Below are 23,036 nucleotides of genomic sequence, written 5' to 3'. Positions count from 1 at the left end.
TTGGTAACTATTGCAATGTTATGTTTACTTTTGATGTGTTTATTCTAGTACTTTTGCATATGATGTTTTATTCGACCGCATATTAAGGAGAATGCATACACCAAAAGAGAAAGCACAGATTTTATGGTGTTTCATAGATGGATTGGACGAGGAGGTCCAATTCCTTGGCCACCCAGATCACCTGATATAACGCCGCTGGACTCTTTCCTTTGGGGATTTGTAAAGGATAACGTTTACAGGAGGAGAGTGTCGAACATCGATGACCTAAAAGCCAGAATTACAACCGCAATAGCCTCTGTGGATGCAGACATGCTTGCCGGTAACTGGCGTGAAATTGAATATCGACTTGATGTTCTCCGTGCGACGAAGGGGCACACGTGGAAGTTCATTGACAAGGGTCATGAAACTTTTTGAGTCTCCATTAATGTTATTAATTGTAATCTATATTTATTATTTTATGAGTTATTAAACAAACATCAAAATGGGTCCGGGACTTTATAAATACCCTGCATATCTTTTCAAGACAGACATTCATTGTTAAATGCCTTGCAGCTACGCCTAAAAAGGATGACAATCATCCAAATAAGGGCAAAAGTGCTTGAATTATAGTCTCTATTATTATTATTAGTATAGTAAGACCTTGAACTGCGAGTTACTTGGTCTGTGATATTTTTGCAAGGCTAACAGACATTTAAAAAATTGAGTTGATAAAAGAGCGATGTCTTATGCTTTGCCTGCGATGGTTCGGCTAGTTCTTGCTGAAGATTTAAGAGAACTCAAATCACTTGCTTGTTCTGAATCGGCGTAAATCAGTAATATAGTCAACATTAGCACAACCGTTTATTATAGCACTGCGTGAGCGTAAATATATTTCTTTCAAAATTTTGTGTCAAAGTAGTGATTGGGTTTTACAAATTTTACGGGAACAATACTCCTATAAACGCGGTAAGGAGAAAAAGATGGAGGTTAAGAAGGATATCACAGAGGATCGCGAACGAGTCACACGTACTGTCGTGAAAGCAAGCTTTTATAGCAAATCTCTATCTATGATTTGTACAGTATTAAAGAAAAAAGAAGAAATAACTGAGTTAGATGCAACAAAAGTAATCATGAAATTATTAAAGCAATTGAGCACATGTTCTGAAAGATTAAGAAAGGTTGCTTCTAGTGTGCATAAAAGATAAGCAACTAGCAGGAAGCTTACGATTTTCAAGTGCTGTTTGCTATAACAAGTTTTAACTGCGATGCAATCGGGATATTTTAGGAAAAGATCCAAACATAATCTGAATTACTGCAAAAATGAATATAATATTGTTTCGCAAACTTATAAAAGACCGCCTCATCCTCCTGTTGGATGGTAATACAAGTGGGAATTTCTTGCTTATGTATCATTTCAAGTTAATCTATTAGAGTTGAAGAAATGCAAAGTGCAGTCAAACGTTATGTACAACAGCAACATGAGATCACTTTTTCCTTGTTTGCTGAGTCGTTCAACAAGCTTCTCTCCTCTAGTGAAGAAATATTTTTAAAAAGTATCTTACGTTTATAGACTTGCCACCTATGGAGAGTGTTCCTGTTTTTACTTTAAACCTTGAGGACTACTTCTGGAGGAATTCAAATTCTTTAAATTCCAGTTCCATCCATCCAACACGACTTCCCACGAATCAGTATTGTTACGAATTTTGTACATATGTAAATAATTTTAGTGAAATTGTATATGAAATTGTAGTATCTTTGTAACATGAAAACTCTTAAGACAGCGAAGCTCTGCCAAGAAGTAAGATTACAGGGGCAAGTCTATTTAACATTGAGGTAAATGGCTATCTTGCTAAACTGGTCAGATATTGTCAAGTTGGCAGTGCTTTTGGCGACTAATTTTTTTGCCAAATTTCCTGACAAATCACCTAGTGAGCTTTGCCATAATTAAATACACACACACAAAGAAGAGTCTTTTACCTCCAAGGCCATGAATGCACTTAAGGTTTTGCAGACGGTAGTAGTGTCATTGAAAATACAGGGTGTTTATAAACTCCCGGACCCATTTTGATGTTTAATAATTCATAAAATAATGAAGATATAAACACACTTTTGGCATTTATTGATGGAATAACTTATATATTTTCCTTTTCAGGTTTGAATATCTGTACTTTTGTAAATATCGTCTGCGCGTGTGGTTAATTTCAGATAATTTCATTTTCCAGTCTAAATATCTGTACTTTTCAAACTATCGTTGCTTATTAATTGCATTTTTCTCTCTTTTGTTTTTGGTAACTATTGCAATGTTCAAAAGTCGCCAAATTTCGCGACCTTATGGCGACAATTCTGTCCTGACTCTGTACCCTGACTAAATAATTCTGCAATTGTAAAAATCTAATTGATTTGTACAGCTTTTAGGTTTTTTTGGAAGCAGGAGATGTGAAAATGCACAATGGCCACGCCGAGACTCGAATCTGGACCTCTCGAATACGCCCCGAGTGTGCTACCGTTACACCCCAATCGCATGCAGAAAGGACGGAGAAAATACCTTATATACTTCCCCTTTTAAAGCGCGACTGAGGATTAAGGGACTGGTCACCAAATCCTGGTGGTGAAGAATCATTATCAGAATACGCCCTGAGTGTGCTACCGTTACACCTCGATCGCATGCAGAAAGGACGGAGAAAATACCTTATATACTTCCCCTTTTACAGCGCGACTGAGGATTAAGGGACTGGTCACCAAATCCTGGTGGTGAAGAATCATTATCAGAATACGCCCTGAGTGTGCTACCGTTACACCTCGATCGCATGCAGAAAGGACGGAGAAAATACCTTATATACTTCCCCTTTTACAGCGCGACTGAGGATTAAGGGACTCGTCGCCAAATCCTGGTGGTGAAGAATCATTATCAACCACCGTGTTAGCTCGGGCGCCATAGTAGAGTCATTAGTTATTTGGAAGCAGGAAATGTGAAAAATGCGGAATGCCTTTGCTGGGACTCGTACAAAGACCTCTCGAATACGCTTCAAGTATGCTACCATTACACCACGAAGGCATGCACAAAGGAGGGAGAATGTAATTGATATGCAACTGTATCCATATCCAACTCTTATATGCAACATTAACTGTATATGCTTTCCAGTAATTTGGAGAAATGGAAGATACTAGATATTTCTCAGCGGCCGAGGGAACACAATACAAGCCCGGAGAGAGCATCAGTTCTCAGTTTTTGAGTCCTGATTAACGCTCTTCGTAATTTAAAGTGGCAACTATTGATTGAGATCTGTCATACTGAGAAGAGCTGTACGAATATTTTTTGTAAAAATTCTAGAACTGTAAAAGGTTTTCTTTTTGTGAAAATAAATTTTTATCAAGCGATCATTGGTTCTGAGTGCATTCAATGCATTACGAACCCGTAAGCAAAAATTTTTTTTTGTCAGGAGTGGGGTTGAATGCCGGTGACAAAAGCGATGGATGAACAATTAAGGCAATTCATGGAAGCCTTTGCTGCATTCAAAGAGGATGTGAAAACTGGCCAACGTCCATAACGTTAAAGGAGAGATGAAAATCATTCAAGAAAAATGGAATCATGATTCACGTCAACGCTATTACTTCTGTCGCTCTTGGTACACGTCCTCATACAGTGAAATAATGACAATTCATAGCAGTGATAAGACATGCCTCTTTCTTAGTTCATGAACCTTGGTCAATTACCCGACTGAATGGCTCGGCATTCAGAAGATACGTCATTTTTGTTTTGTCATTAAAGGATGGACTGAAGGAGAATTCAAGTTTATACTTCCTTTAGCAGATTTACAGGTCAAGTTTATACTTCCATATTTAACAAAGCTCTAATCTAGTGACGTGGTTATCCTTAATAAACAGCAACGAGGTTTTGTTTTAGAAAAACGATATTAATGCCCATATCCTTCCATAATTGCGAAAGTGATTCAGAACTAGTACATGAGAAATTTCCAAGCAGAGCAAGAACGACAGTCTCGAAATTTCTCTCTTGCTATTTCACCAATCAAAGATTTCTTTTTCTATTTTCAAATGTTTCAAAGCATAAAATTTGAAAGTGCTTTTCAGATTGCATCACGTGGATCTAGTTAGCACAGCAATTGTTTCGTCTTCTTTATTGTTGGCTCACTCACAGCGGAGCGGTAAAGGTACTGAACACCGGTAGTTCGGTCTAGAGTCCAAAGTCCAAAGAACAGGATGACTGCATGGGCGCCTTTTCCGTGCTTTTTCTCATGTATGCAACCTGTTTCGCTTAGAACGTTCTCCACGAAGGTATTCCTCCCCTTAGGCAAATAGCCCTCGATTGATTTGTCAAATGTTTGTAATCTAAGAAGAAAAACTAACCTCTTATTGTTGATTTTTAACATGCATAATTACAGCAAATGTCATATTAAGTGTTTAAATATGATATAAACATATTTCTATTAACTTAATCTTATGAAAAAACGAAATCAGTTTTTATTTAGTTTATGAGGAAATAATGTGTAATTATTGACAATATCTTCACTGTGTGGGCAAGTAATGTTGTCCAAGAAATCTGCGATAACATTTAGAGTCCATTCATCACCTTTAATATATATCCATCTATCTCTCTCTATATATACACATAATCTGCTAAAGGAAAATTATTTCCCATGAAAAATTCTTTTCTGCAAATGAACAATAATTTAATTATAAATTTCGCTTCTATTGTAAAAGACTTTTAACATTTCTTTTTCCTTTGCATTAATTTTATAATGTATCATAAATATTGTTAAGAAATGTACAGCTACGGTAAGATAGCTTCCCCGCAAAGAAGGTTTGGGGTTGCCAAAAAATGGCAAAGGAAGGAAGAGTTGCCACATTTGGCGAGAAAATGTCTATTTGGCAACATTTGGCGTCAAAATTGGCGTTATGCCATGGACGGATGGAGAACCTTCTGGAACGAATTCTTATCGGTTGATCTAAGAATGTTCTCGAATACAAGTCAAAAGCTATATAAACCCTGCTGGTACGCGGAGAGTTAGGTAGTGCCATCATCTGACTGAGCTGATAGTCAGTCATTGAGTGAGTGTCTCGAAGTCTAGCGCCGAGTTGGTCGTCAAGTGCATCGAGAGTCTTTAGTGTATCGTCGAGTTTTGTCTTAGAGTGTGCTGAGCTCCAGGAACGACTGAACGAGTTGAGAGCTGTACTCTAGTGCAGTGGTCGGCAAAGTGCAGCTCCAGAGCCGCATGTGGCTCTTTGGTTGCTTAAGTGCGGCTCTGGTACAAATATCCACAAAAGACGCAATAATATTTTCATTTAAAAAAACTTGGTAAGAAAAAAATTACATCTTATTTTGATAAATTAAAATTATTCTATAAATTGAGAACATGTATACTTTTTTTTTGAGTAAAAAGATAGATAGGTAATTAAAATTTTATATTGTTGTAAAAATACGCAACGAACATCGAGTTTAATTTTATTAATTTTCGTAAACGTAAATGTAAACCATGTACAAGCTACCGGCATCATCGAGTTTTGTCTTAGAGTGTGCTGAGCTCCAGGAACGACTGAACCGAGTGGAGAGCTGTACTCTAGTGCAGTGGTCGGCAAAGTGCAGCTCCAGAGCCGCATGTGGCTCTTTGGTTGCATGCATGCTTTTTATAAAGTAGTGAAGGTACAAATTGGCATCACAGAGCAACAGTTGCAGTGTGAACAGTTTTGTCTTATCTACCGTGTCTGCTGTTGTCCTGTCTTATTAAAAAGTTCTTGTATTGTTTAATCTAGCTGCATATCTTACAGATATTTTTATACGATTTTATTACACCTGCTATGTATGTTTGTGGTTCCGGTACAAAGTTTGTAATCGATTTTTCGATAACTTCTATTTGTCCAAAGGTTGCAAGTTTCCATTTTTGATCATATTAAAAGTTTTGTTATTCTGATGATGGAAAACATTATTTTTTTATTTTTAGTGCAGTTACGTATGTTAATAAAATTGTATTTTTTAAAAAGATATTTTTAAAAATTTATTTTCATCAATTTAATAATGATAATAATTTTGTACTGGTGGTTTTAGAAAAAAATATATTTGGAATATTTTTATAGGCACCCCAATTAACACGGCTATCGAAAAAAAAAGCAAAGAAAAACGGAAGATGAAAACCGCGAATTTAAATTTGAGTGGACCGAGAATTTTACGTTTGTTCAAAACTTGAATGGACTTCCGACATGTCTTATTTGTAAGGAGAAATTCGCGCATAACAAGAAGTCAAATTTAGAGAGACACTTTACAAGAAAGCACGCGTCATTTAGCACTAAATATCCTACCGGTGATGCAATGAAGAAAGCAGTTGAGAAAATTCAGAAGAGTCAAGAGTGGTCAACTTCTGTGGATACAATCTTCAAGCAATATTAATAAGACAAGTTTTGTTTGTAGCCAAGAGATTGCTAAGAGAGGAAAATCGTACACAGACGGCGAATACTTAAAAAATTGTTTTATAAATGCATCCGAAGAGCTATTTCGGCATTTTAAGAACAAAGCAGATATTCTGAAAAGAATTAAAGAGTTACCATTGTCTGCCAAAATCATTAAAGATAGAACAATTAAAATGTGTTCAAATATAACCACCCAGCATATCAAAGATCTGAAATTGGTTTCGACTTTATCAATAGCAGTTGACGAGTCTTGTGACATAAATGACGCTGCGCAAGTTTTACTTTTTGTAAGATTTATGTCTCATTCAGGCCCTAAAGAAAAACTTTTAGGATTACTGCCACTCAAAGGTCAGGCGCGTGGAGAAGATATCGCCAATGCTGTAATTGAGTGTATGGATAAACACCATATTACCCTCGATAAAACTGTGTCGATTTCAACAAATGGGGCAAAACGTATGACCGGCGTAAGAAAAGAGGTTGTTGCTACTTTGAAAGAAAAAAGTAATCACGAGATACTTGTTTACCATTGTATCATTCACCAAGAAGCGCTTTGTGCGCAAACATTTCCGGAAGAAATTTCTAAAGTTATGGAATTAGTGATTATTATTATTAACTCCATTTTAGCTAAAAATCTTAATCATCGCTAATTCAAAGAATTTTTATTTGAAATGGAGAGTGAGTACGCTGATCTTCTGCTTCATAACAAGGTACATTGGTTATCAAGAGGGAACGTTTTAAAACGTTTCGCGTCCCTTTTTCTGGAAATTAAAGCATTTCTACTTGAGAAGGACGTTCATTATCCAGAACTAACAGACGATCAGTGGATCCAAAACTTTTATTTCATGGTAGACCGGTAGACGCTACGACTCATCTAAATCAGCTTAATCATAAACTACAAGGGAAAGGAAACTTAATTTTTTCGATGTTAGAAGAAGTAATAACATTCGAAAACAAATTATCCATTTTTGCACAGGAGTTTGAAAGAGAAACATTGTTTCACTTTCCGAGCCTGCTGAAGCATGGCCAAGAAAATAATTCCTCTATTGATAAACACCATTTTAAAACAATAATTTTAAATATGAGGGAATATATATTGGAAATATCGGAGAAGAAAAAATGTGATCTTAGTTCACAACACAAGTGATCTGCTTTGAATGACCTGGAGAAGGAAGACATGATCATTTTCAACACTTGGAATAGTATTCCTGACTCTTACGATCAGCTGAAAAAGTTCACGTTTGCTGTTCTTTCCCTTTTCGGTTCAACATAAATATGCGAACAATCTTTTTCAAGCCTGAACATTATCAAGAGCAAACTGAGAAGTCGTCTTATCGATGAGAACTTGGAATCATGCCTAAAATTAAAAACAACAACATACAAACCTGACTTACTCAAACTTTCCAAGGAGATGCAAGCACATTGTTCGCATTAATAAATATTTATTAAGTATTATATTTAGTTTTATTTAGTGTAATAAAAGTTTACTAAACAAGCAGATTTCGCTCCCATTTTTTTAAAAAATTGTTGTAATGTTCATATTTGGCTCTTTGGCTAATAAGTTTGCCGACCACTGCTCTAGTGTATCGTTGAGTGCATCGCCATTTGTAGCGTGGAGAGCGAGAGTACGTGGAGTTCCGAGAACGACCGAGCAGAGTCGAGAGCTGTACTCTGGTGCTTTGCCGTGTGCCTGTCTTCACCGCGATAGCCTGATAGCCTGAAGGCTGTGTCGCTGATTGTTCCAGCGTGTTTACAGGAGATCTTCGACGACTAAAACGTGATTTTAGAGCTGTCCTGAAAATACCGGCCAATAAAATGTGTTTCGATACTTCATCGAGTAGTGCCGTCCTTATTCACTCCAAATCCGCACGAACCCCGCACGTAACGTACGTAAAGAAGAAAAATACCGTAACAATATTTTCAAGCAAAATTTAAGAACAATTTTAGTGGTTAATTTTGATCAGTTCAATCTGACTTTTATATTTCACACTTCTAGACTTTACAATAATATTATAGTTTAAGTTACGATAATATTGAAATGCTGTTTGTGAGTGGTAATAATTCATTTCTAATATTAAATATAATTTCTAATATTAAATATATATTGAAAAAGAAAATGTAAAGCTAACTGGTAATTAGACGTAAGACCTATCTGGTCTCAAAAACTTTTGCGCATAATGCTGCAAAAAGATTTGAAAGAATAGTAGTAGGTAGGAACATTGTAGCAACCTTGCTAAAAAGTTACCAGGAGCTGTTACAACATTTAGTGGAGCTACAGCTCCTGGTAACTTTTTAGCAAAATTGCTGCAATGTTCCTATCTACTACTATATATATATATATATATAATTTATTTCCTAAACAGTATTGATTAATTGATTATATTATCTCCTAAGTTTAATTAAAGTAAAATTATTTTAAAAGTGTGCATCCATACTGGTAAGTTATATTTTGAAAGATGTTTTGAAGTAATTTGAAAGCAAAATGTTAATAATCTTTTAACGGGGACTGGAGTTAAATCATCACGAAGAATAATATTACAATTGTAAAAGTAAAAATTAAAACATGTAATATTGTCATTGATCGGAAATTAGTTGACTTTTCAAGGGGAACAAACCAACTCCCGTTCAATGATCAATAATTGATAAAAATACGTAAATATGAAAGTGTTTCGTCTTTACTCGAGTTATAAGTTAAAGCCAAACCGGCAATTCTAGTCAGGCCAAATATTTCCGCGAATAGTTGTTACTCAAAGAACTTATTCTCATGAAGCATTTTAGTCAATTCAATTTGGAGTAAAAATCAATTACTGTAGAGAAATCCTGTAAAACTCGAGTAATCGTCCCCGACACTATCATCTTTATGTATTTGAGTACTATATTATTTGTAGAAATTAAACATTGGAAATTGTCATTATGAAATCGAAATCAAAGTAAAGTTGAAATAAACATAGAAGATTATAAAAAAGATAAATAATGCAAATTTTGTAAAAACAAATCAAAGAGAACATAAAAATAATATAAAAATAATATAAAAATAAAATAGAAAATAATATAAATAAGATCAGTGAATGTACATGAAGATATAAAGGCCAGAAAGGTATTAAGTAACTTACATTCTTTCTAGTGGGGGAGTTGGCAATGTGTTCTCTTCGTGTCTGACTTCGTGAAGTGTAGGGTGTCCGAAAATTCTTAGCGGCAGTAGGGGCTTTGAATTATATCAGTCGGTAAGACTTGGGTGAAGAAATTTAAGGTAGTGGGTGGGACTTGGAATTCTTGAGGGATGTATTTTGTGGAGTTCTTATCTGAGAGAGACCGTCTGTTAAGATTTTTTTAAAAATACTAGTGAATGGAAATTAATTAATTTCTGGCTAATTCTTAATCATTGCGACACGACAATTAGCCAGAAATTAATTAATTTCCATTCACTAGTATTTTAAAAAAAATCTTAACAGACGGTCTCTCTCAGATAAGAACTCCACAAAATACATCCCTCAAGAATTCCAAGTCCCACCCACTACCTTAAATTTCTTCACCCAAGTCTTACCGACTGATATAATTCAAAGCCCCTACTGCCGCTAAGAATGCCAGAAATTAATTAATTTCCATTCACTAGTATTTTTAAAAAAATCTTAACAGACGGTCTCTCTCAGATAAGAACTCCACAAAATACATCCCTCAAGAATTCCAAGTCCCACCCACTACCTTAAATTTCTTCACCCAAGTCTTACCGACTGATATAATTCAAAGCCCCTACTGCCGCTAAGAATTTTCGGACACCCTACACTTCACGAAGTCAGACACGAAGAGAACACATTGCCAACTCCCCCACTAGAAAGAATGTAAGTTACTTAATACCTTTCTGGCCTTTATATCTTCATGTACATTCACTGATCTTATTTATATTATTTTCTATTTTATTTTTATATTATTTTTATATTATTTTTATGTTCTCTTTGATTTGTTTTTACAAAATTTGCATTATTTATCTTTTTTATAATCTTCTATGTTTATTTCAACTTTACTTTGATTTCGATTTCATAATGACAATTTCCAATGTTTAATTTCTACAAATAATATAGTACTCAAATACATAAAGATGATAGTGTCGGGGACGATTACTCGAGTTTTACAGGATTTCTCTACAGTAATTGATTTTTACTCCAAATTGAATTGACTAAAATGCTTCATGAGAATAAGTTCTTTGAGTAACAACTATTCGCGGAAATATTTGGCCTGACTAGAATTGCCGGTTTGGCTTTAACTTATAACTCGAGTAAAGACGAAACACTTTCATATTTACGTATTTTTATCAATTATTGATCATTGAACGGGAGTTGGTTTGTTCCCCTTGAAAAGTCAACTAATTTCCGATCAATGACAATAATTACATGTTTTAATTTTTACTTTTACAATTGTAATATTATTCTTCGTGATGATTTAACTCCAGTCCCCGTTAAAAGATTATTAACATTTTGCTTTCAAATTACTTCAAAACATCATTCAAAATATAACTTACCAGTATGGATGCACACTTTTAAAATAATTCTACTTTAATTAAACTTAGGAGATAATATAATCAATTAATCAATACTGTTTAGGAAATAAATTATTATTAACTAACTTTGCAGCAATTGCGCAAGTAATAATAACTTGTATTCGCACTAAATGGATTTAAGTTCATACAACATTATATATATATATACATATATATATATATATACATAGCGTTCTTACTGTTTGTGCTCCACATGTAGAGACATTAGACTAGTTTGGGAGCAGAGCATGAGAAACATGAGCAACGCCTTTGCCGGGATTCAAACCACGGGCCTTTCGAATACTCGCCGAGCGTGCTGACCTCTACCCTACGCATGCATGCTAAGAAGGCGGGAGAAATACCCTGTACTTCCGCTTTTAAAGGGCGATTTGGGAATTGGGGAACCAATCACCAAATTCTGGTGATGGTAACCATCATTCACCACCCTTTTAGATCGGGCGCCACTGTAGAGACGTTAAAATTTTTTTGAATAAGGAATTTGAAGAAATGTGCAATACCCTAGCCGGGACTCGAACCACGGACCAGTCGAATACTCGTCGAGCATGCTGGCCACTACACCACGAAGGCTTGCGAAGACGGTGGGAGAAATACCTTATACACGTACAAAATAGTCATACAATTCCCACCGCCATTTCAAATTTTTTAAAAAATTCTTTCCATAAATTTCGAAATCATCGGACGATACATCTGAAATTCAGTTTGCATTCAGTGATGAGCAATCTCCGTCTAACTCTTCTTTCGAGATTTGTCGTTTATGGATCTCCGGCATACATTCTATATTTCATTTGGAAACTACAGCATTTTACATATTCTTCCGTAATAGGTCTACATAAATAATGATCTACAAACCAGAATAAGCAAAAACAGCGTTTCGGTTGCGGTTTCGAAATACCAGGACCAAAATGGCGGAAAAGAAATTTCACGGGCAAAACGTTATCCATTTGAAACGAGAAAACTCCATAATTGATCAGTCCACATATCTAAGTATTCTATGTAGTTATTGCAAGATTTTAGGAAGCATTTTGTATATGCTTATACTCTTCTTCCAAACCACCATCCTTCCTTCTTGCATTAGAAATTTAGTGTCTGTTTTTGAAAAAAAATTGATAGTCTCAATTTACGAATATTTACTTTGATATTGAAAATTCCTTTCTGTATATTAATTTAATACTTATAAACGAGGTAATACCCGGAAAGAGGAGACGTTAATAATTGTGTGCAGTCAACTTTCGATTTTACTTTGGTAATAGCAGGTACCGTAAGCACGATAATCCAACATCACTCTTCATGCGAAGGCAATTAAAAACTCTAGAAAAAAGAATACGCTATACTAATTAACAGGAAGCACTATTCAACTTTACTTGTTTTTCCAGCACTTAGACCTCGAAAGTAAGATTGTTTGGTGACGTGCATTAAACCACAATTAAAACTAACGAACGCACTTGTAAATAACGGAAAAATGAAGAAATGAAGTTAAAATGGAACTAAAGAACTATATGTACAGTGCCATCGACTTTAAACTCATCTAAAATATTTGCATGGAAATTTTAGACTTTTATCATGTGTTTACATATTCCAGATTACATATGACTAGATTGTGTACTCTTGTGGACAAAAAAAATTGCCAAATACTATGCCAGTATCTAGCATTGCTGCTACTCCATGCATTTTCCCCTTTTCATGCCTTCTGTACGTACACTGCGCCCCCACCCAGAAAAAAAAAAAAAAAAAGAAAAGACAGCTCAGTATCTCCCATTCTACTGGACCGAATGACGAAATTCAAACTGCGTTTTCATGTCTCGAAAGCGACTTAGGATATATAGTAGATTTATATATAACATTGTTCTAACATAGGTATTTTGACACAAAATGGGACTTTTTCTGAAATAACTTACCAATTGTTTTCCATATTTCGATTCTATGACACAAATTATGCCTACATATTAAATTTTGTAAAACTTGGAGCGAAATTTACGGAGAAATTCCCAAATATATCTTGGAGTCTTTTTTTCAAGAATAATTTACTTGGCAAACTTCTTAATATATAGTAACCAATTTTCCTTTCCCTTTCATAATGCCGGAGCGGAAAAAAGGCTCCTCGTTCTTACCTTTCTACGTTGTGCATGAGCGGAAAAAAGTCCCATCGTTCATACTTTCAAATAATTTTAGCAAAGTGTCTAAACCACATTTGATGTTTTATCGCTTTCAACAAATATGCCAAATTTCAAAACGCGCCAATACAGATATTCACGTATATCTTCGGAAATTTTAAATAAAAATTTAAATTTTTTGCAGGTATGCTTAGAAATACATCTACTTTAATATGATGGTAAAAATATTATAGATTATAATTCAAAATGTTTTTCAAAAAATTTATAAAAATTATTTAAAAATACAAATTTTAAAAATAGATCACAAAATGTGGGCGAATATTATTTGGAATGAGCCTAAATTTCGAAATGTGAAAGAAAGAATTAAATAAATTTAAAAAAAACAGAGATATTAATAAATATATACCAAACTCAATTAACACTGAGGAGTTAAAATTTGAGAGCTAATCTTTTTCAAAACTACTCTTGCGATTTTTATGAAATCGGCAGTTTGGCGGAATTTGAGTGGTAGAATTGAAATATGGAAAACAATTGGCATGTCACTTCAAAAAAAGTCCGATTTTGTGTCAAAATACCTATATTAGAACAATGCTATATATAAATCTAATTCATATCCAAAGTCGAGCTTTCGAGACATGAAAAACGCAAGTTGAATTTCCTCAATCGGCCCAGTAGAACGGGAGATATAGAACTAACTCATTCGTTTTTTTTTTTTTTTTTTTTGCACAGTGTACTTTTAGTTTAATCTGATGGTTGTGATAATAAGATAATAATTCTCTCATTAGTCTTCAATAAGCAAAATTAACCCTTAATCTTATTGTGCACACACACACATCTCTCTCTCTCTATATATATATACATACATAATGTATAAAATATAATTATTTGCATTAGTAACTACGAATTATCAAACAACTAGTAGTGCTAAATCAAGTAATAATAATTTGCAGAACAAGTTAGTAATTTGATAGCAGTTAAGATAAGACACCTACTCACCTGTGCAAACACAATGGGAATGGCCGTAATGAAGGACAGGAACCATATGATGAGAATAACTCGCCGTGCTTGGCTCATTGTGCACTGGTAACGAGACTTCACTGGATGCATGATGGCGTAATATCTGTAAACAGAGGTAATTATTCATAAGTGGAAAGAGAAATGCAACATAACGTCAAGCAGAGATATTTCCCAGACGTGAATAAATGAAGCCATGAAACAAATTTTCTACATAGATGGAACAAAAATACATGATGGAACAGAGCCGAATTCAGAATTTGATTTAAAATACCACGTTGAGTAAAGGTTATTTGAGGAATAAAACAACAAGAATCAACATACTATTCATAAATTTGCAGGACTAGTTTCCAAACGTTAAATATAGAGCCTCCTTCATCAGTTGCAGAAGTGCAAATGACAAAAGAGAAGAAGATAAGAATGAGAGGAAACCATGACCTCATTGTTTTTTTTATTTTCCTCTTTCTTTCCATATATTACTTTAGATTTATATCTCTTTGTTTAGGTTTTCGAAAACATAATTTTTGTTTTAATTTATATTTCGAAAACATAATGTATTAATCTTCACGAAATTAAGACTGGGGTTTTATTAAATGTAAAATCCTTGCTTTATATGTGTGCTGCTGAATTATTGTCTGGCTCGCTATTCTTAAAGCTATTTCAGTGCATTTTTAAAGTAATTTTTGTAGTATTCAAGTTAAAATCAAGATCGAGAGATACCTTCGTAGAAAACTTTTAATGGAAACTGACTCATTTTCATATTACACGAAAATACCCGTTCAATAAATCAATTTTTCTGAATTCAAACTCGGATCAAATTACTTGTGTTCAGCGGTCGTACCGCTCAGCCACAGACGAGCGTAAGAAAATGTAAATGCTTGAAACTTTATCTTATAGTAGAATTTCATTTATTTCTCATATTTGTATTATATAAAATAATATTCATTAGAAAATATTATTAAGAAATGCAAATAAAATTGCCTTGTTAATAGTGCTTTTTGTTACCGTGATGTGAAAGGCACTTATATATAAATACATATTATATAAATATAGAGTTATATATCAGCATTATTGGTATAAAAATATACTCCGATATTTTAAAATAATTATCGAGGATTAATAATAGGTATTACTCATCGTGAATTGGCAAAAATGTGCTCCTGGTTTTTAGCTTTATTTTCAACAACAAATTTTTTATCGCTAACTGAAAGCAATTACACGTCTTCGAGATATTAAAAAAAAGCAGTTTTTAACCCTTTCCGGCACGCTACCTTTTAAAGTTGGAATTTTGATAAAGAAAAAAGGTAGGCAGTCTAATTAGGCCTAGAGAAGTACACAAGTAAAATTTTGTGAAGATAGCACTTTTAATTCTGTGATTTTAATTTTTAATTCTGTGGTTGTGCCCAAAGTGGGCACACTGATTGAATAGATCTTCAAAAAGAGCGCTGAAATGAGCATTGTTGTCAATGAAATGACCAATGAGATGCGGAGAAACAAAGAATACAGTTATCCTAGATTATCGGTGAGCCCGGTCTGGGCACACCTAGAGTTCGCCATTTGATTTTAGGCAAGATTTCAAGGTAAAAATTTAAAACTAATATATAATAAGGAGATTAGCATACAACCAAAAATAAAATAGAAATTTCTTTTCAAACAATTCCTTTTATACCCTAAAAAAATCTGGAAAATTTCTTTGAAAAATGAGGGTCTTAAACAACTAAACATGGCTAAAATATATGGACTGGTTTGTGTTGAGCTACCATCTACTATAAATAAAGAAGGTTCAGAGTAACCTATAGTAACCTATGAATCATTTTTCATTCAATTTTTCTATGCGTAAAGAAGGAAAGTTTTAGGTGTGTCTAGACCGGACACACTGTGCAGCAAAAGGTTAAGGAAATTGGAAACTGAAAAAGGAATAGTTTTTATTTTTCTATTCTCCTCCTACATTTTACAATGTTTTTCCTTCCTAGTTCCAATGTGACACAAACATTTCAAACTAAACTTATTATATTATTAACTATATTATTAAACTACATTAAACTGCATAACAAGTGTATAAAATTAAAAAATGGGATGTGCACACCACATGACTTCCTTATACGGAATATTAAATTATACACATTTATTCTTGCATTTTATTTACACTTATTAGATTGAATTAAACCTACTTCGCCGACAGCGCATAAACCACAATGGAATAAATGCATTCTTTAAAATTCACTTTGTTTACCATAGCGACAGTCTGGCGCTAGGTTTACTTAACAGTATAATATTTAGTTTACATTATAACTCAGAATGCACACAATTTATATCATTTAAAGAATTATCTAATCGTTGCCACGTGTTCTATTCAAATACTATAACAAAGCTAGAACTATGTATAAAAGAAATTAAGCAAACAAAACAAAAAAGAAACAATTTTTCACAGACGATTGAGTATTTCTCATTCAATTTTCACTTCGCGACAAGGCAAAAATACATAAAAACTCAAAATATCTGCATTAAAAATTACGAAGTAAATCTTAAACGCTTATTTCCTCGAAAAAATTCCAGAAAGGATTAAGCATGATTTAAATAATAAATGAAGGCGTTATCTTTGTTGTTGCGAAGCTAAGTTTCTCTAGATTGGCAACAAATCCGCTACTCAGCTGTTTCAAATGTAAATAAGAGCAATGGCCGCCATCAAAATAGGCTTAGCGGTACTTAAACAATTTTAAAATTGTTGATAATTCTAAAAATATTGCATACAGATTTACTAAAGGCATACATCCCTTAACCGGAAGATAAAAACAACATAATTCAATCATTTTTAAAGCAAAAAATGTACAATTTACAAACATATAAGAGTAAAGAAACTGAGATCACTGAGCCGGGTAAAAGAGTGGATATATTTATAAATATATTTATATACGTTTGGCGCGGCCGATTGAAACCAAAATACGAGGTGCACATCTACATGTTATAGTTATCTTATATACAAAATTTCAACGTTCTGAGGCTACTCGTTTTTGAGTTATTCGAGATACGTACGTACGCACGTACGTTTTTGCGTTTTGCGTTATATCTGGAAGTAAGGACAGAATAAAAGACTCTTTTCCTCAAAAAAAAAAAAAAAAAAAAAAAAAAAAAAACCCTAAAAAAACTGCTTTAAAATGAATTCTGAAGAGAATTTTTCGTGGTGTCTGTACGAACGTATGTACGTACGTACGTTCGTACGCACGTGCGTGCATACGTTCGAACAGACACCACGAAAAATTCTCCAGAATTCATTTTAAAGCAGTTTTTTTAGTTTTTTTGGAGGAAAAGAGTCTTTTATTCTGTGCTTACGTACAGATATCACGCAAAAACATCGTTAAATTGCATTCGAAAGCGGTCAAAGTAGATATTTTCGTTTAAATATGCTGCCTGAAGCTTTTCGCGATTACAATACTTCCTTTTTACTTCGTACAAGGAAGTACAAAAATGAGCGTATATTCATTTTTCTCATACAGCATTTAAATTAAATAATGCATGTAAATTTGTTTAAAAACATTATGTTATATAAATTGGATTAATTTAAATATTACATACATTGGATAACCTTGCAACTTGGATTATCATATAAATCATGTTAAAATTTTTATATTCGCAATTTTTAGTCCGAAATGACTAAAGCTTTATTGTTTGATCGGAATGTTTAGTTGTGATCAGTAGAATTGATCTTGGATAATTGGGTCACCGATTATTATAGCTTTGGATAAATGGGGCATTTGAATAAAAACACACGTTGGAAATAAATAAAATAAGCGAGCAGATCGCTGCCATAGAATGCAGCTTGCTACGTCTAAGTTTATTTACAACATCTGCCCTTTCCTCACTGTCACCTCAAAAGTGTCATCAATAGTATTTGACGAAGCGAAAAGGCAAGAAGAATTGGAACATGCACCACATGTCCTTCATTCTCTATTCTTTTTCAAAGACAGCAATACAGATGTACAGCTAGCGCGCTATATTACAGGTCATGGCCCATTTCCAGTCTATTTTCAAAAATGATGCTTAAGCATATAAGATTTACCCTAAGTTTTTAATACGAGTAGTTATCTTTAGTTACAGCTACTTTTCTGTCCCTCCTAATTTCAGCTTATAATTTCCTACTAGAATGTGTTTTTAGAACCGCAGTTAATGCAAGTGAGCGGCATTTAAGTCGAAGTTCCACTGACTTCGTTAGAGAGCCAGAGATTCTGACTAGCGCGCGTTCGCCTTTTGGCTACACTCTCTCTAAGCTATTACTACTTTCGGCCGTATTTCAGGGCCCTTGATAGTTTCGCCAGCTTAGTTGATATTTAGGGGCCAACTACTTAGAAGTATTTATATCTATATTCGGCTATATCACTTAAGCTTTAGTTAAGTTTTACCTCTTATTACTTTCAGTTCAAGCCTAAGTGGAGGTTGAGAGGAGGAGCCTAAGTGAAGGAGCTATCTGTTAATTTCTTATTTTGAGAAATAAAGGGTAATTAACTCTTTCTGAGCTTTACTTACCTGTTTCTGAACTAAAGCGATTATTCGCTTAAGTGTCCACGAGGTTCCTACACACTTAGCTGTTTTTATCTAACAGGGACCACACAAGCAATACGGATCACTGCATCTGAGGTATGACGGTAACTCCTGGACATTAGCTGATGAGCTGTCCACTGACATACAGCCAACACCTCAGGTTTCCGGACAATACACACACAACCGGACATTCCGGAAAATATGACACAAGTCAGCACCAACGGTATATAATCGAACAAAAGGCATTCATAAAAAAAAATTCAAGGTTATTCTGGATATCCTGGCAGCACACGGCTGGATCTGTGTGATGGGACTTAATTTCTTCTTTTTGGCAGACGAACAGCACATCCCCACTGCAATATGTTTTAACAGCACTACTAAAACTCTTTTGCATTCCTTGCCAAAGTGTAACTGTTACCTGTATCCTTCTTACCAATTAAATGCGTTTAATATATTACTTAAATAGCTTAATGTTAATTGGGTACGTAGTAATATTTAATAAATGCATGATATTGTTACAGTTTTTGTATTTATTTAGCTATTTTAATAGAATTGGTAATTTAAACTGTTTTATATTCCAGTGCAATACAGCACGAGACTTATTTGAAGAGAAAGCTAAGCCGGAAAAATTAAGATAGAGGAACACGCGCATTTAACATTTCAATAAATAGATATCTCGTAATTGTACTCTTGCTATCGAGAAAACACGAGAATATTCTCGTGCATGATTTAAAAAGCTTATAAAAGCTGGAGGAAAACATCTCAGGTCAGTTGTTTACTTAATTCTTATGTTTTATTGTAGCGAATTCGCGATGAGATCGAATTAGCTTTATATGTTTTGAATTGTGTTCTGCAAAACGTTTTAGTAGTTTAAAATATAACTACTTTGAGATATTGCGATATTGCACGACTATCTCTGAAGAAATTTCAGCTTTTTGTTTTATTTGTTGTGATAAGAGTAAATTTGATTCACTTTTCATCGGACTTGTGCATTCAATTTATTACGAACCCGGACGCACGCAACAATATGTTCAAATTATAAAGATCTATTATCCAAATTTCCTTTTTAGTCTCAAATTATCCAAATGAAAAGTATTTCTCTAAACAGATATAACATTACACTAAGTTTTTACAAATAATTTCAGATATTCCCTTTAAACTATTCATGTAATGCGGAGAGACAAAATAGATAAAAATTCGCTAGAAACTGAATAACTTAAAAGAAAAAAAAATAAATTGTTTCGAGGTTATTTATAGAAGTTTCTTTTCAAAGTTATTCAAGAGGCGATAAGCACTTAAAAATCTTAGAATGAATCTAACTTAATAAGAGATAATTAACACTCCACATTCAAAGGTTTTGAAAAAAATGATAATGGTGTATATAGGAAGGAGAAAAAAAGAGTTAAATTACCGTGATTTTATCCAGATTTGTTGAAAAGAATGTTCAATTTTTACAGACGCCAAATTACATGTTCTGTCAAGAGAGCGTGTAATTATATTGTTTTCGGGGAAAAGTGTTCGAGTAATCACTTATTAAGGGGTTTTTGTGTATTAGTTAGCTTAAATCATGGTCTCTTGGCTATATATCATTAACTATAAACTTGAAGCACGAATATATACTCAAGCACCTTGAGGCCTTTCTGAGGATAGACTGTCTGCTTAACCTTAAATAAACAGAATATTTTTTATTTTTTAAGGAGAGATATCCGAATACAGCAATTGTTATAGTCTCTTAAAAAATCCTTCAGAATTTTTTGTTTTTATTTTTCAGAAAAAGTATTTTGTTTTATAGGGCTTATAGACATGATAAGTATTAAATAATTATTTTTTAACAATTAATATTTTTGCAATTTCAAAATAAATTATGATACCGAAGCTAATTATTTATTTCCGTGAATAAAATAATACGCAAAAAATGTTCTTTCCTATTAAAAGTTAAATATGTGCTCGTTTGAAACATTAATAATCCAAATAAAAATAACTATTGTGCATATAATATTGATGTAAACCTTTGAAAATATTTATTTTTTCTTTTGTAATTTAGGTATTATTTATTTTTGTAGCGTTATGCATTATTTTTATTTATTTAATGCATTTTGTGCAATTAATTTTATTGCGCAGTTTTGTTTAGTCAAGTTTAGGGCTGCTTATTGTGTTTATAAATGCTTATTCTATGTATTATGCTGCAGATCTCTGAATGCCATGTTTGGTGGCGTTTGGCGTTTGAATTATAAAAATAACACAATCTCTTAAAATATCCTAGATTCATCAGGTAATCTCTCACCATTTTAGCCTTGTTCTCTAAGTTTAGAAAACGCAATTTCGAAACTCTAGCGGAGATTTTTCTAGAAACATCTAGAAGTATTTACGCTCTTCTTCGAGTAACCGTATAAATATCTACTGCATTGCAGCCTGTAAATATGTTCAGAGTTCAGTTAGTTAGTCAGCATCTATTTTGCAGGAGAGCATCTTGCGTGTTGATTACTGGTTTAGACATTGCTCTGTGATATCGGCCATCTGCATTCTTCGAAGTACAACAGATTTCGTTCTTTGAGTGCCTATAATTTGTCTTATCTCTGTCTGTCTAAATATGTCTTTTTTCATTGGAATATTTATAGCTAGATCTCTATTTTTCTTATTAAAATCATTCATCACACTGTATGAATATTTTTTGTGTCAACAGAATTTCAATTTCTTTATGTTCATTTGGCTGAATTGTGAAAGATATGCACTAATATGTAGCATGTATGCCTTACCTTAGCATTATAGTGTCAGTCAGAACTTACAGATAGATCGAACAAAGTTCTTAACCCATTTTTTACTCAAGCTAACAAAATTAAATTGTTAAGAGCCCATTATGGATTACCGTGGAAAAAAAGACAATTTAGCAAGAAGTATGCTTTAAGATTTTATTTTAAAACCAACTAATGAGGAACCATCCGAACGTATCCAAATTAAATTAGTTTCTCAAATAAAAGTGCAGTAAAGAAGAATATGTATATAATCTACACAAATAGTTCTTAAATATGACCTGATGTGCCATTATACCAACCTCTAACCATTGACTTTCTACACCTGCTCAAGGTAAAGTAAGAAAATATTTTCGCATAAAAAATTATTTTAATTTCACAACATAAATTATTATCTGCTTGTTTGAAAATTCATGACGTATCTTTCCTATGCTCTACAAAGGATATTTATTTAAAGAAGAATGATAAGTCCAGTAGTATATTGCCCGTTTTGTTTGAAAACATTTATGCTCTTTAACCAGCTTCGTAATTCCGCATTCGTAGAATAACCTAGCTTTATCGACCAAGATAGCTGACCAAGGCCTCATCAGAACCAAGGCCTCATCAGACCAAGGCCTCAATAGATTTACGGCCTCGTCAGAACTGAATATTACACCAAAGAAATTTTGAAGACAGCGAAACAAATGAAAGTCTGAGGGAAAAGATGAAATGAGTATGATTACGCGTGGCAACACTTTTCATTCAAACTCCAATAACTTTTGTCAGTGATCAAACTTGTGTGTGTTTTGTTTCCAAACTCCTACCAATAAGCCAACAAATCAAATAAATTATGTGCTGTCGCCAACTGGACAGCTTCCACCACCATAAAGTCCATCTTCCAGAATCTTCCAGAGCTCATAAATCGTATAGGAACTGTACTTTATCTCGATAACGAGAGACCACACACAAGTTTGATCACCTGACAAAAAAATCTGATGTGGACACCACATGATTTTCTTACACAGAATATTAAATTATATGCATTTTTTGTTGCATTTCAATTAAACTTATTTCTTTGAATTTCATTAGATATATTTCTCGAGTTCTCACTTCGCGGCAAGGCAAAAATATATAAAATATCAAAGTATCTTCATTAAAAATTGAATTGCAAAATATAGAAAATATGACACCAAACGCACTCAAAACAATTAAAAAACAAACTTTACAATTAAAATTAGAGTCTCTACGCAAAAACAAGCAATCGGCCAGCCGGCAAGAAGGCAAACCTTTTGGTACACTAAATTGACAGTTTACGTTTGGCCCCATTCGACAAAAAGACACTGAAGGTGTAAAAATTGACTTAATTCACTATTCTGCTAAGTTTTAAATGTAAACAAATATAGATGCTATAGTAAAAAAAAATCAGGCCGCATTTAAAAAACTTTTAAATTGCTCATAATTCTAAAGCTATTGCATGTAGAATAAAATAAGTAAAGACATAAAAACCTTAACCAAAAGATAAGAACAGCATAATTCAATCATTTTTAAATCAAAAGATGCACAATTTACTAACACATAAGAATAAGGAAACTGAGCTCACGGAGCCGAGTAACAGAGTGATTTATATACTTTTGGTGCGGCCGATTGCAACCAAAATAGAGGGTGCACATCTGCATGTTATAGAAGTCCTATATA

The 23,036-nt window shown here is 33.5% G+C and overlaps 1 protein-coding gene across 2 annotated transcripts in view; it reads right to left on the bottom strand.

The window, feature by feature from the left end:
* Positions 1 to 23,036, bottom strand: part of LOC118187546 (QRFP-like peptide receptor) — a 696,437-nt gene that overhangs the window by 252,650 nt on the left and 420,751 nt on the right. For both annotated transcript variants that reach the window (XM_085810979.1, XM_085810980.1), the window contains exon 6: positions 14,059 to 14,182. In XM_085810979.1, the coding sequence (XP_085667105.1) occupies positions 14,059 to 14,182 (124 nt within the window). The remainder of the gene's footprint in view (positions 1 to 14,058; positions 14,183 to 23,036) is intronic.

Source organism: Stegodyphus dumicola, chromosome 2 (assembly GCF_044657685.1).
Source record: "Stegodyphus dumicola isolate Sdum_Otavi_A_Nest chromosome 2, ASM4465768v1".
NCBI classification, from domain to species: domain Eukaryota; kingdom Metazoa; phylum Arthropoda; class Arachnida; order Araneae; family Eresidae; genus Stegodyphus; species Stegodyphus dumicola.
The sequence above is the reverse complement of the archived record's forward strand: the minus strand, read 5'-3'. Positions and strand labels throughout refer to the sequence as shown.